The sequence below is a fragment of the Nannospalax galili genome, unplaced genomic scaffold, assembly GCF_000622305.1.
Source record: "Nannospalax galili isolate Female #2095 unplaced genomic scaffold, S.galili_v1.0 scaffold4715, whole genome shotgun sequence".
In the NCBI taxonomy this organism is placed as follows: Eukaryota; Metazoa; Chordata; class Mammalia; order Rodentia; family Spalacidae; genus Nannospalax; species Nannospalax galili.
Window position 1 is genome coordinate 70,785 of NW_008335859.1, and position 14,164 is coordinate 84,948.

General features: G+C 53.9%; 1 protein-coding gene across 2 annotated transcripts; it reads left to right on the top strand.

Annotated features, from left to right (window-relative positions):
* Positions 1–3,723: 3,723 nt before the first annotated feature.
* Positions 3,724–14,164, top strand: LOC103732137 (secreted and transmembrane protein 1A). Of its 2 annotated transcripts, XM_008830661.2 has the most exons (6): positions 3,740–3,818; positions 7,477–7,633; positions 10,389–10,700; positions 11,026–11,085; positions 11,292–11,545; positions 13,957–14,164. In XM_008830661.2, the coding sequence occupies exons 2-5, from the start codon at positions 7,540–7,542 to the stop codon at positions 11,519–11,521; spliced, it is 696 nt and encodes a 231-aa protein (XP_008828883.1). In that variant the 5' UTR covers positions 3,740–3,818; positions 7,477–7,539; the 3' UTR covers positions 11,522–11,545; positions 13,957–14,164. The 2 variants fall into 2 exon arrangements, with proteins under 2 accessions (XP_008828884.1, XP_008828883.1); XM_008830662.3 differs by lacking the exon at positions 11,026–11,085 and having other exon boundaries at positions 3,724–3,818.

Sequence of the window (14,164 nt, forward strand, 5' to 3'; positions counted from 1 at the left end):
GTTGCCACCGGGCCCAGAGACTCCAGCAGGTACAACCCTCAGCGCCTGGATTGGGGTGTGGATGGGATGTCCCTGGGGCCCCTACCTGACACTGCCCTGAGGTGCCCCCCCAGGCCTGCTACAACAGGAGTTTGGGGAGATGGTGAGGGCAGCACAGGCCCCAGATAGCAAGCTCTCCTCCACAAGCCCCACCTCCAGAACCTAGTCCAGGATAGCCGACCACATAGACCCTGACTTGGACCAGGTCTGCAGAGATCATCTGGGCTCAGGCCCTCATTCTGACCTTGGGACACCTCGGAGGGCAAGCTCGTGTCTATGGTCTTTAAGGACTCTTGGGAGCTTGTGCACAGGAGGGATTGTGTGATTTCTGAGCCAAGGTGGTTTCAGGCCCATGATGCCCTGGGTGTAAGCCCACCCTAAGCTCATACCCTGGCTCTGCTGGGGTGGGGGATGGGCAAATGTCCAAATGAGATGAGTGTGCCCAGTGTAGGTGCTGTGAGTGTTCACCTGTGCGGTGTGTGAGCAGGTGGGTGGTCTGCGTTTGGCTGTGCCTGAGTGTTTGCACTGCGCACAGGCCTAAGCCGGAGGGTCTTCCTTTCTCCCTCCTCCCTCCTTCTCTCCCTCCTCCCTCCCTCCTACCCTCCCTTCCTCCCACCCTCTTTCCCTCCCTGTCCAGTGATATTCTCAGCCCTTGGAGCCCTTCAGAGCCCCTATGACCTTCTGTACCCCAAACACCATGGAATCACTACCACCTGCTTGGTAGGGCAAAGAGGGCTTTTGTTCATGCTTGCCAGGCACAGGAGACGTTGCCCAAGTGCTTGGATGGACAGCGGTGGAACCCTTCTTCCTGTATGCAGGGGGCAGTGAGTCACTGGGGAAGAACCCTGGGAGCTGGAACACAAGATAACAGTTGGCGCGTCTCTTGGTCACAGGAATGGATTGGCTGCTCCTCTGTGGCCTTAGTCACCACTCTCCAAAATTGGGATATCTGTGGGATGCACAGACTTTGACCCTCAGCACCTGCTCTGGCCTCTTACATGGGTCCAGGCTCCTTTCTTTCTGCTTGAGCATTGTGAGCATGTAGTGCACTATGTACATGTAGGCAAATCAGTCATACACATAAAATAAAAATAGTAAGTTTTTAAAATGTGGATGCTGCCTAAGGAAGGACATTTGAGGTTGTATACACACACACATACACACACACATGCACACGCACACACACACACACACACACACCCCACATCAAAACAAAGGAACCCACAGAGCAAAGCCACACATTAGAATGAAACCATGGGGGTCTGGAGAGATGGCTCAGTGAGTAAAGCACTTGCTACTCAAGCATGAGGACCTGAGTTCAGATCCCAGCACCCGTGTAACAAGGCAGACAGGTTCTGTGCAATGGAGGCAGAGACCAGGGGCTAGGTGGGCTCCCGACTTCCGGCCTAGCAGTATTTTTATGTGAGCTCCAGGTTCAAAGAGAGACCACGCCTCGAAGGAGTAAGGCGGAGTGATGGTGGAAGACACCGGGTGCCCTCCCTGGCCTCCATAGACATGCAGAGGCACACATGCCTACACAGACACATGCATACATACACACATTGATTAACTGGTAGTAGTGACCGTCCCCCAAGAACAAAGACGAAGAAATGCAGCATCTGTCCCCAGGTGCACATACACAGTACCTTGTAGCACAGAGCACCTGGGATGCGTGTTACCATATGTGGGAGACAAACTGAACTGTAAAGGGGGACCAACAGAGGATATTAAAGTCTGCGTGTTTCTTAGTCTAAGGCTCTGTTTTTGAGAACTCTTTCATGGAGGTAGGTACTAACATGAATAGACTGCTTCCTGGAGGAAGGACATGCCTTACTGTCTGATCTCTCTGCACACAGCATCTGCCACAAACTAATTAAGAACCTACGGGACAACGGGAAATAAACACCCAGTACTTATGAAATCTCAGATCCTGCTGAAGAAATTGTAAGTGACCTTGGAGTATAACTCTGAAAAGCCCAGGGACAAGACATAAGATGTCACAGTCCCTGGCAAGGGGAGACTTTGACCAGGGAATATGCAGAGGGTAGCTTCTAGAGGAGTCAGGCGGGACACGCTACCCTGTGAGACATACCAAGACTGCACACACACACACCAGAGGAGACTGAGTAGGGACATGCTTATGCACACAGAATCTCACATTACCTGTGGGCACTGGAGCAAGGGGAAGACTTGGAATTTTCTTGTTTTGATCTTGTAGTCTCAAAACAAATAAATTGGTTTCACTTTCACAATGTATAAATGCTTTACAGGAAACAAACTTTCATTCAAGCCAGAAGGGCACCCTGGTAGGTGGGGGTGAGATCCTGGGAGCCTTCAGCTGTCCCTTGAAACATCCTTGCCCACCAGCTTACAACTCCGACTTGTGGCCTGGCAGCCAAAATCCTGCCTGTTGGCCCTGCCGGAGAGACACAGCCAGAGGTTGGAAGAGCAGGCAGTGGCGACTTATGGTGTGGCCTCCAGGGCAAGGGGAGCACAGAAATCATGGGGTCCCCGTCATTTGACTCTCTCTTCATATATTTTAGGGTGTTGAGGACCTATGTGTACGAGGCTAGACCCGTGGCCTCTGTGTCCAATGTGGGAGACTAGCCGCCTGCCTTCCTCAGCTCAACCCTAAGGTGCCTGCCCTTCCCTGTGCTCATGCCCAGAGGGTTCTGCTGACCCTGTCCCATTTGGGGAAGCAAACCCATCGGCTCCCCAAAGAGCAGCCCCTGAAGCAAGCACCAGCCTCAGCCAGGGCTCTCCGAGCAAAAGCCTGGCTCTTCTGTGTTCCTGAGGTGCACGGCTAATAAACAGGGCTTCTAAATAAATCGCACTAACGAATGAATCACCAAGGCACTCACTTGTTGTGGGAACTCAGGGTAATTCCTGAAAATTGCCTGGTTTACCAGAGCTTGTTTCCTTCCTAGGCTAGTACAGTCCTGGTACAGGAGTGGGTGGCTTCCCCTGAGGTGACTGCTCCTGCCGTGTGCGAGGCTCTGCTGTTTTGGAACCCGAGGTGACCGCAGGCTCCTGACAGTGACTGGAGACTGTGGGTACCTTTTGGGGTCTGGAACGCGGTTCAGAGGGCAGACACGTGCCAGGATGAGACCCTCAGGCATGACGTCCCTGGCTGCAGCTCTCGCCTCACTGGCTGCCTCTCACCCCTGGGTTTTATCCAGAGTAAAGGCAGAGCTGAGGGGCTGGCTAGGGGCCCTGGATACAGGGGCAGAGTAGGTCCTGTGTCTCCAGCTGCTTCCCTCTGGGAGGGACGCGGGCCTGCGGCATCTGGGTTCTTTGGTGTGCTCTGGGCGGGAAGGGGCGGTGGAGCAAGCACCCGCTGCTCCTTGTCCTCTGACATGCTGTGTGCTGTGAGCGTTGATGGCTTTGCGAACTTCTGAGGCTTGTCACTAAGAAGACTTGGAATCTGTCAGGTTTTGTCAGGGACCATGTGGATCCCTGATCTTTCTGTTTTGCTCCTCTCTTAACAAATTCTGATTGGAGGGTTGAGAGGCTCCGCTATGGTTTTCTTCCTGGTCCAGAAGTCTGTCACTCATGTCTCCCAGTCCTACGCTGAGCAGAGGGCATGTGCCCCGTGAGGTGGGCTGCAGGCCGGGGCCCTGTCTGCTCCTGACTCCTTTCTTGTCCAGCACTCATATCCACTGGACGTGGGTCACAGTGTCAGATATAGGGCTGGCGAGGAGGCGCTGGGAGAGAGGTGGCAGAGGGTCAGGAAGACAGACTCCCCATGTCGGCTGTGTAACCCGAGTCCTGGAACAGAGGTATGACTTGGGGGTTCCAGCATGTGGGGTCTGCTGCTCACCCCTGAAGGGAGCCTAACTAGCATGGCTCTTTGAGGAGAGCGCCAACAAAGCCCAGCAGCCCTCCAGATACTGACAAGAGCATCAGGCTCAAATGGAGGAAGAACTGCAGCAGGGGACGGTCTGCAAAATTAAGCCGATCTGGCCGCCTCAGAGGCATCTGGTTGGTCAGTACCTCAAGTTCTGGTTCTGCAAGGTTTCCCCCAAGAAATCCTTGCTGCTTGAGGGACAGTGGGGTTCCCCTGAGGTGACTGCTCCTGCTGTGTGCGAGGCTCTGCTGTTTTGGAACCCAAGGTGACTGCAGGCTCCTGACAGTGACTGGAGACTGTGGGTACCTTTTGGGGTCTGGAACAGGACACTGAAAGCTGGCCGATGCCTGAGCCATCTTCCTCTTTATGCCTCAGCCTTGGGGTCGGGGCGGCGATGGAGATCAGGGGTCAGCGGTCATAGACACCACTTCAGTGATTGTCACACCCAGCTGCGGACTTGAAAGGGTGTCACACCCAGTGTGAAGGAGACAGATGGAAAGGGGGCAGATGCTGGATTTTATCCTGCTTCCCGTTACCCTGGGGCACAGGCACGGAGTCGGTGCTTTTAGCAGAAGCATTTTCTAGTTCCTGCTACAGCTGGAGGGACTAGAGAGGTTCCCAGGACCCAATCTAGGTGGCCGGGAGCAGCTTGGAGCAGTTAGGACTTTGGAGGAAAGTGGGAGCCACAGTGTTCCTACGTCTGATGCCCTTCAGAGCTGCCCCTGGGCCCGGTTGGGGTGGACTGAGAATGGGGTTGTCGATGTCAACTGCGGGCAGTCCCCAGCCACCTGAGGAGTTCTTTTCAGAGACCTCCACTCAGGGAAAGCCAGATCCTTGACTTCGTCACCAAGGGAATTTCAGGATGAAGGAGAGAAGGAGTTTCTCTTTCTTTTTGTCTCTCTTTTTCTCTCTCTCTTCCTTTCATTGGGGGTAGGGGTGCTATCGCGTGCAGAGGGAGGTCAGAGGACGACATGAAGACAGCAGTTTTCTCCCTCTACCACACGGTTCTTAGAGATGGAATTCATGTCCTCAGGCTTGGCAGCAAGTACCTTTACCCACTCAGCCATCTCCCAAGGCCCAGAGTTGGAGTTTATTAAGACCTTCTTTTTAAAAGTATTCATTACTGCATGCGTGCATGTACAGCAATGTGTGTAGGTCAGAGGATCACTCGGAGTCAGTGCTTTCCTTCACCTTTAGGTGGGAACTGGGAAATGCCCTGAGGGGCAGCTCTATAATCACCCCTCCCTCACGTGGCTGACCTCAGTCCACATGGAGTGCAGTCCACAGTACAGTCCAAAGGCCACCTCAAGCCCCCCCTCCCCCGAGGCTCGTCTGTCACCACACTGATTTTCAGTTACCTGAGTCTGGTGCTCAACCAGCACCACTGGGATCATGACAAAGGCCCCAGGCCACCCCAAGCAGAGGCAACTGGTAAGAGACAGTGTAAGCCAGGTGTCCTCCTAACTGGATTTCAGAACCTTCTGGGACTTCCACTGTGAGGACCACAGGGAGAGCATGAAGTAGTGGATGATCCAGGTCTGAGGTTGGAGGACACATCTAGCCTTGGGCAAGGGGAGAAACCTGGACTCTGGGTAGCACTCAGCCAACCCAGCCTCCAGCCTCCTGAGAAGGCCACTATGGAGGTGTCGGCTCCAGTTCCCCAGGTGATTGTGGGGTGCCCTTTGGGCCAAGGTGCCTTCCACTGTGACTGACAGTCTGAGGTGAGGCTGCAGGGACTTTGGCTGAAACCGAGTTGATGACTGTGGGACAATCAGAATTTTGGGGTCTGCAGCATGCTGGACCCTCTCTCAGAGGCTCTCCCAGAGCCAGCAGGAAGACTCCAGCCCCGAGCACTGTTGGTACCAGCTGAGAGCATCCTATGTCCCCCAGAGAGTCAGTGTCCGAGGCTGACAAGTGCCGGCCTCCTAGGACTGCTGGACCTAGCCCGCCGCCTCCAGGGAGACAGGCTCTTGCTTTTCACTTTCCCTCCATGTTCTTAGTTCAGCTGGTATATCAGCAAGCATGATGTAAATATCCTTTGGCTGAGGCTGCTAACTTTCCATGTCACGCGGTTCCAGGTGAGGAACGGGACCTTTGAGCAGCCAACCTTCAGCCCTAGAATCAGGGCTAGGCCTCCCATGGGGTCCCTGACCAAGCCTCCCTGAGGAGCTGCTGGGTGACATCCCTGAGAGCAAAGCTGTCCAGGGCAAGTCAGGAGAAGAAGCAACACCAGGATGTGTGGGAAGGGGCTCGGTGCCGGGTCCTACCACACGGAGGCTGTGAGGGACAGGGACAGGGATCCGGAGCTGCCTCCACCACAAGACGGGGTCAGTCGGGTTGACCCTAAGGTACAGGTGGTTTTGCCCACCAACAAAAACAGCTTGAACCCTGACATATGGTAACAAAAGAAAAATAAATATCCCCTGTGCTTTACAAACTAGTACAAAAATAATACGCAAACAGGACAAGTGGGCAGCGCTTGGGGTTTGGGTAGGGAGGACACTGGACAGGATGCCTGGCTGAAGGCATGTGCAGATTTGGCCGATGTCTAACCTTGGCCCCTGTGCTTTACAAACTAGTACAAAAATAATACGCAAACAGGACAAGTGGGCAGCGCTTGGGGTTTGGGTAGGGAGGACACTGGACAGGATGCCTGGCTGAAGGCATGTGCAGATTTGGCTGATGTCTAACCTTGGCTGGCATGGGTCATCATGCTGAATGTGAGGATGACAGCCAGTGAATGAAGGATGAACTTGAGGCTGACACGCACCGAGGATGAGGACAAGGTGGCTCTGAGACCACAGGCACCATGCAGTGTTGTATCAGTCACTTTTCTGTTGCTGTGATAGAGACACTGACCCAAGCAATTTATAGAAGGAAGAGTAGAGCTTGCGGTTCCAGGGGAATTACAGTCCGTCATGGCAGGGAGGCATGGTGGCTGGAGGTGGCTAGAGGTGGCTGGAGCAGGAGCAGCAGAAGCCAAGGTCTCACATCATCCTGCAGGCACAGGAAGCAAGAGAGGACTGGAGACCTGGCAAGGCTTAAGAACTCTCTAAGCCCATCTCCAGTGACGTGCTTCCTCCAGCATAGCCACACCTTCTAAAACCTCCCAAAACAGGGCCATCATCTGAGGACAAAATGTCTAAATACTTGGAGCCTATGGGGGACATTTACATTCAAACCACCACAAGTGTACAACAGGGAGACAGTGGACAGGTCAGATCAACAGCGACAAAACTGTTCCCTGTGATGCCATCCCCATAGGAAGTGCAATCCAGGCAGTTTGCCTAGTTGGGGGTAAAGCTCTGAGGATGAAGCAGGCAATGCAGCTGGCTCGGTGAGGCTTGCTTCCAGCGTCACATGCTTGCCCCATTACCACAGCCAACACCACATACCTCACCAAGTTCAGGGACAGAAGTGTGGTGGGGCATTGGTGGCTCAGGGCTTGGCAGAGGCTCATTCATGTGGGCAGGACTGGTCAGAAGGAGTCGGGAACCCCAGGGTGCACACCTGGGCCAGGCTGGTGCTATTCACACTGGCCCCTGCAGAAGCTTCAGGGGCCTCTGACTCCTGAATTTTTCTTCCTCTAGGAAGTGTCCCCAAAGCTGCTGACCAGAACAAGTGTCTTCTGAGGCCCATCCCATGAACAAGCCATGGTGACCTGCCCATTGGCATCTACTAGCTCTATTTACAGCCTGCTTGGGGTCTTCCTGCTCCTGGATGCCTCCCTGAGTTCTTGTCAGGAAAGTAAGTCTGGGTTTTACTTCTTGGGGAGAGGGCTCAGGGGGCAGACAGAGTGGGAAGGACAGAAAAAAGCTGAGCCCTGACTTGGACCTTGACTTTGCAGTCCCAACCCTGAAGGTAGGGAAGAGAATGGAACCCCTAGGGTACAGAAAGCTGACCCCTATGGCTGACAATGGGGTACCAGAAGTGCCTGGGAGGGATCACTTCAGAGCATTGGTGGGATACCTAAGCTGGGGTACAGAGGCTACATAGGACTGAAGGTCTATTGTCCCTGCTGTGGACACATCAGGCCTTGTCCAGCAGCCTTGGCATCACTTGGGCCCTTAGAGCAGCAGAAGCGCAGACAAGCCAGAACTGGGTGCAGTGAATGGGGCCCAACACGTCCCTCCTAGGGGAGGGCAGTAAAGTCACCTGAGAGGCTTTGAAGACCAGTGCCAGGGGCTGGGGAGATGGCTCAGTAGGTAAAGCACTTGCATTGCAGGGCTGGAAAGATGGCTCAGCAGTTAAGAACACTTACTATTTTCCCAGAAGACCTGGGTTCGATTCCCAGAACCCACACAGCAGCTAACAACCAGTTCTAACTAACTCCAGTTCCAGGGGCTCTGACACCCGCTTCTGGTGTCTGTGGGCTATGCACTACAGGGTGCACTTACATATATACAGGCAAAACAGTCATACATATAAAATTAAAGAAAAAAGTGCTTACAGCCATGAGGACCTGAGTTCAATCCCCAGAACCCATGAGGAAAAAAAAAAAAAAAAACGTGGGAAATAATCCCAGGACTGGAGGAGGGGGCAGAGAAAGGAGGATCCCTGGGGCTTGCTGGCCAGACACTCTAGTCTACTTGATGACCTTAGGGCAGTGAGAGACCGTCTTAAAAACAAATAAACAAGGTAGATGTCCTCTGGAGGAAAGACAACCAAGTTTGCCTTCTGGCTTCCATATATACACTTGTACACATATTTAGACACTCAAGTGCATCTAAACACATGCATGCAAATTTTTTTTTTAAAAAGTGCTGGGCATGGTGGTGCACGCCTTTAATCCCAGCACTTGGGAGGCAGAGGCAGGAGGATCTCTGTGAGATCCAGGCAAGCCTAGTCTACATAAGAAGTTCCAGGCCAGCTGGGGCTATAGGGAGATGCTGTCTCAAAAAAAAAAAAAAGACCAGTGTCAGGTCTACCCTAAAGCAGATAACCTGAATCTGGGGGTGGGGACTGAAGCTTCACGAGTTCACAGCCCTGAGCCCACAGTACAGCTAATCTAGGCACACTAACCTCATCAAAGGCAATGGGCATTACTACATTTGGGGGTCTCCCAGGGCATTGAAAGAGCCCTTTCCTCCTGTGCCCTAACAGTGGGCTCAGGTGGTCACTGAGAGGGAGAGAGGAAACATTGGCTTTGGAGTCTGCTCTCTCAAGGCCTTGACTGTCCTGCTGATAGCCCATTAGCCACAATAGAAAACTCATACTCAACAATGGTTCTGACATGAGGTGGGTGGACGCCACCTGTACACCAGTCAGGCCTGCAGATGCCACCTGGAGAGCTAGCTAGCTGAATTCAGTCTGACACAATGCACCTGAGGCACAATCAGGTCCCACAACTGTGCACCCAGTCCCCAAGATGGCTAAGTTCCATCGTCAGCAACAGGAATTAGATTGTCACCCATCCCTCTAACCAGTGGTAAACGGGGTTCCTGTGGGCCCGGTTCAAGTCATCGCCAAGTCAGCCTGAGAACTCAGAGCCACATACTGTGGGTCATCATGGAGGACATCATACAGGGTACAGATGCTGTGCAGAGCCAGGTGTATGAGGAGGAAGGGGCTTCCATGCCCTCCCAGGCATGCCATCTCAGGCACCTCCACCTGTTTAGCACCCCAGGGCCCTTGCCCAATCCTCTTGAGCTTTGAGGAGGCTTTGCTTTGGAAGCATAACTAGATGGGCCATTGGTGACAAACAAACCACCGTCCCTAACCCCACCCAGGAGGTCAGGGGTCTGAAGGCTCCAACCTTCTAACCACACCCCAGCAACAGACCCTGTCCTGGCACTTCTTAGGAGGCACTGAGAATCCTCCTTGGAGCAAAAGATGCTCCTGCCACCCAGGAAACCACACAGGTCTGAGGCGCTCTGTCAGGAACTGGGATCAAGGACCAAATGGTAGAACAGCAGCTCCTCCCAGCACTCCGTGTGCAGGGGTCTTAGGAGTGTGTCTCAGGGACCGGGGCAGAGACCACAGAGATATCCCTTGTCACCTCACAGCATCACACACCCGGTACGTGATGTGTGCCGTGTCCTGTGTCCGGGAGAGGGGCCCTGTGTGCAGTCTTGGGCTGCTCCCTCTTTTGTAAGCCAGGGTGTATATTTGGACTATCTTTGTTTTTATACAAAGGGAAGGGCAGTTCACAAGCCTTCCATAGAGCCAGTGCTCAGATGGCCTCGGGGAAAGAAGGGACTGGGGGTCAGATTTCCAACAGGAATGCACCCAAGTTCCCATCCAAGGACATGGATATTTTGGAGTGCTGGTGCTTCCTCCAGCCATGCCTTCCTCTCACCCTGAAGAGCCCCTCCCCTCTACACAGCTTACCTGAGCTACAGCACACCCAGCCCCACATCTCTCGGGACCTCCCTGCAGCTCACACAAAAGAAGCATACAGCGGAGGCCTTGATAACTGCCTCATCCTGTGGCCAGGGTAGAGCAGCCAGGCCTGTTTCCAGGTCCTGCCCTGCATACATCTGTGACTGTCCTCTCTACACAGGATGGGATGACCCCATCTGCACTGAGAGCGTGGTGTCTGTATTCAGGGGTAGTCATGCAGTGATGTCATGCAACATCTCCAACAACTTCAGTGACATCACCATCAGCCTGGCTTCCCATGGAGAGAGGGTGAGGACTATCTTCAATGAGACGCCTCCAGGAAACGCCTCTGAGGATGGGTGGCAGCTTCAGATTCATGGAGGCCAGGCCCAGCTGGTGATCAACAATGTCCAGGATATCCACACAGGACAGTACCAGTGGAGGCTGCATGGATGCCAGGCAGAAATCATGAACATTTTCTTGAATATTTCTGGTAAGCTTAGGTTTGGGGAGTAAGGAGGCGGGCAGGGCAGAAGAGAGCAGGAAGGTGCCACTCACAGCTGGGCTCTGGATTCCGCCTGCTTACCTACACAGACAAGGCCCCTGTGTCTGAACCTACTGCCCTCCTACCCCTTTACCCCTCCACAAAGTCTCTCTGGGCTCCATGCCTTCCGACCCTTCACACCAGTTCAACTGACCCAGTCACCTGAGCCCCTAGGAAATTGGGAGTGACATCCATTGATATCACAATTGCTGCTACCCTGGCTGGAGGTATATTAGGGCTGCTGTCCCCCAACCTGATGACTTGTTTCTGGCAGAGTCCCAAGACCAGGAAGAGGCCATAGGCCAAAGACGGTCCATGTCCTCCAGTTCCCAAGGTATGGTTGCTTCAGGCCCCACCGTCCTCGGGTCACATGGTCCCTGTTCCTGGAGTTACACCCACAGGCCCCTCTCCAGCCCTCTCCCACCCCTTCAGGCTCCCATGATGTGGAAGGTGGAGGGGTGGGTGGGGTATAAGGGTGAAGAAGTGAGTGAGGCTGGAGTGAATGAATGATGTAGTCAGATTCTCACTCCTCTGCTCCAGACTCACTTCCTACTGCTGAAAAACTAGAGAGCTCCCCATCTTCAGGGAGGAAGGAGACCATCACCATCGTTGTCATAGTCACCATCATCATCATCATCTTGATCCTGGGAATCACACATGCCTGGCACAAGCATCACCATATGCAGAAGTTCCAGCAGATACGAGCCTCCGTGCCAGATCTGCGTGACGAGTCGGAACCTCCCTCTGGTGCCTACCTGCCACTACCCTGAGACCCCCAAGTCCTGCTCCCACAGGTACTCGGGTGTCAGCACTAGCTCCAGGAAAAGGGTCACAAAGAACCCCAACTGGCTGGGGCTGACAATCCAAGCCCTGACTTGGGCCAGGCTCACAGGGACCCTCTGTCCCCAATCCCTCACTTTGACCCCAGGACAGACGTCAGTGTCCTAGTTGTTCTCTATTGCTGTGACAAAATACTCTGACCACTACCAACTTGGGGAGGAAAGGGTTTATTTAGCTTACATGTCCTGGGTCACAGCTCATTGGGGAGCCCAAGGTAGGAACTCAGGGCAGGAACCTGGAGACAGGAGCTGGAGCACAGGCCATGGAGGAACGCTGCTTACTGGCTTGTTCCCCTGGCCCCTGCTCAGCCTGCTTTCTTATGTAACACAGGCCCACCTGCCCAGGGATGGCACCACCCACAGTGGGCTGGGCCCTCCCACATCACTCGGCAATCAAGCAGGTGCTCCATGGACATGGCCACAGGCCAGTCCAATGGAGGTAATTCCCCAGTTGAGGCTCCCTCAACCCAGGTGTATCAAGTTGACACTAAAGCGATCCAGCATAGTCAGCATGTGGTCTGTGATCTTCAGACTTCACCCAGGACTCCTGGGAGCTTGCTTTGGAGACAGACCTGTGGCTTCTGATCCAGGATGCCCTGAAAGTTGACTCAGCAACCCTTGTGCTCAATACTTAGGCTCTGTTGGGATCTGGGGAGAGGAAGAGTATGTACGGTGTATGTCATATGCCTGTCCTCATGTGCTAGCTTCTGTCCTATAGGGCATCTAAACATGGCTGTGCCAGAGTGAAGACCTCACACAGGTTCAAGCCGGGCTCTCAGGCAGCCTCCCTTCCTGCCACCCTCTTTCCTCAGATGAGGAGGCTCTGAGCCTTATGGATGACTGGAACTGTAGAATGGATTCCAGTGGATTCCTTGTCCCAGAGCAAGGCCCGGCATTTGGAGCCTCCTGGCGCCCACATTACCCTCGGGACTGTGGACACCCGTGGAGCAATCACCACCTATTTGGAAGAATAAGGAAGGACCCTGTTCCTGTCAACTAGACAAAGGAGCCCCTCCCCAAGCTCCTGGACAGCACGGGAGCCCATGTCCCGTGCAGAGGCAGGGACAGTGACTCACTAAGGAAGGGGCTGGTAGGCAGTGCTCTAGGCTTCTCCCTGGCACTCACACAGGGACAGACTGTCCTGCTCCTGTGGTCTTCAACCACCTGCTCCGTTCCTCACCTCTTTCCAAAAGTGGGAAATCTAAAGTTGCACAGCCCTTCACCCCCAGGATCTCACCCCATCCCCCAATGCTCCTCTGCCTCCCTCGAGGACCTGGGCTCCTCTCCTGCTGAGCCCCTCAGGTTAGGGTCTCTCCTCTCCCCTATGGGCTCCAGCGTCAGCCGGGAACCAAACCAGCTTTGCCTCAGGGGATCCTGGGCACACATCTGTCTTCTGACTCACAGCAATGGCAAGTTTAGAGGCACCTGCTGCCAGGTTCCAGGGACTCTGGGGGGATTAGTGTAGGATGAGGCGTCCCACACTGCTGCCACCATGAGGTGAAGTGGGCCTGAATTCAGGGACTCTGGGACCAGGAGCTAATGGAGGGGCAGATGGCTGCTGGTTGGCTCTGCTCTCCTGGGAAGGACAGCCAGGCCCTCAAACTTCCCAGGGACCTCCCTCTGCAGACCCCCTTCCTGACTCCCCACTCATCCCCACCCCACCTGCTGTTCCTCTGCTGTTTGTTTGTCTGCGTCATTGAAATGTCAACTTGAGTGATTTCTTCCTATACCCCATTCCTCAGAAAAACGTCCATGATGCTAATCATTATGTAAATATAATAAACTAATGAATACAAAAAGCCATCGGTCTGCTGGGAGATAAGATTATTAGTGAGAGACATAAAATTCTACAAGAAGCTGGCTCAGCACCTCAGGCTGAGTCCTGAAGAGGAGGGCTGATGGGAGGGACACTGCCTGGTGTCCTTGCCCTCCAGAGCCAGGCCCGTGGCAACCCTGAGACAATGGCCATGAGCCCAAGTACACAGGGGTTTGTGGCTCTCAGTCTAAATTAAAGTCAGTCATCATAGGCTGGGTTTGACCACATCAACACAGCCCAGACCACAAGCTGCCCTGAAGGCCTCAGTCACAATGGGCCCACCCCACAGGGTCCCATGTATCAGGGCCTCTGAAACGCATCACATTTGCCTAAACCAGTCAGGAGTGCAGATACATGGAGGTGACAGCAAAGTCCAGCTCTGAACCCTTCTTGTAGACGGAAGGGCCCCAGAATCCAGGTGCGGCCTGTGCAGCCACAGAAATCCTAGAAGGGAACTGGGTGTGAGGTCTGTCTGTTCTCTCCTTCTCTGTGGCCTCTGCTTGACCCGGAGTGCTCCCCCACACTGACTCCCTTCTGTGTCTCCCCACAGGGCTTCATACCTGCTGTCCTGCTGTGGTGCCCCTCTCCAGTCCTTTGATCCTGGGCTCTCCTCAGTGACCTTTGACCTTCCTCCAACACAGCCCTTCCCCCATGTATCCAGTGTCCCTCTGGCTGTTCATCTTTTTGCACCAGAAATCAAGAGCAGAGTATGAATGTAAAAATGTTTATCAAACCAGAATGCATATGAAAGTTTTTTT

What these genes read in the sequence shown, in the direction of transcription:
- LOC103732137 (XM_008830661.2), top strand. Translation starts at nt 7,540, where the DNA reads ATGGTGACCTGCCCATTGGCATCTACTAGCTCTATTTACAGCCTGCTT. An exon ending in CCTGAGTTCTTGTCAGGAAA is followed by an intron (nt 7,634 to 10,388) that starts GTAAGTCTGGGT and finishes CTCTCTACACAG; the next exon opens with GATGGGATGACCCCATCTGC. An exon ending in CATGTCCTCCAGTTCCCAAG is followed by an intron (nt 11,086 to 11,291) that starts GTATGGTTGCTT and finishes CCTCTGCTCCAG; the next exon opens with ACTCACTTCCTACTGCTGAA.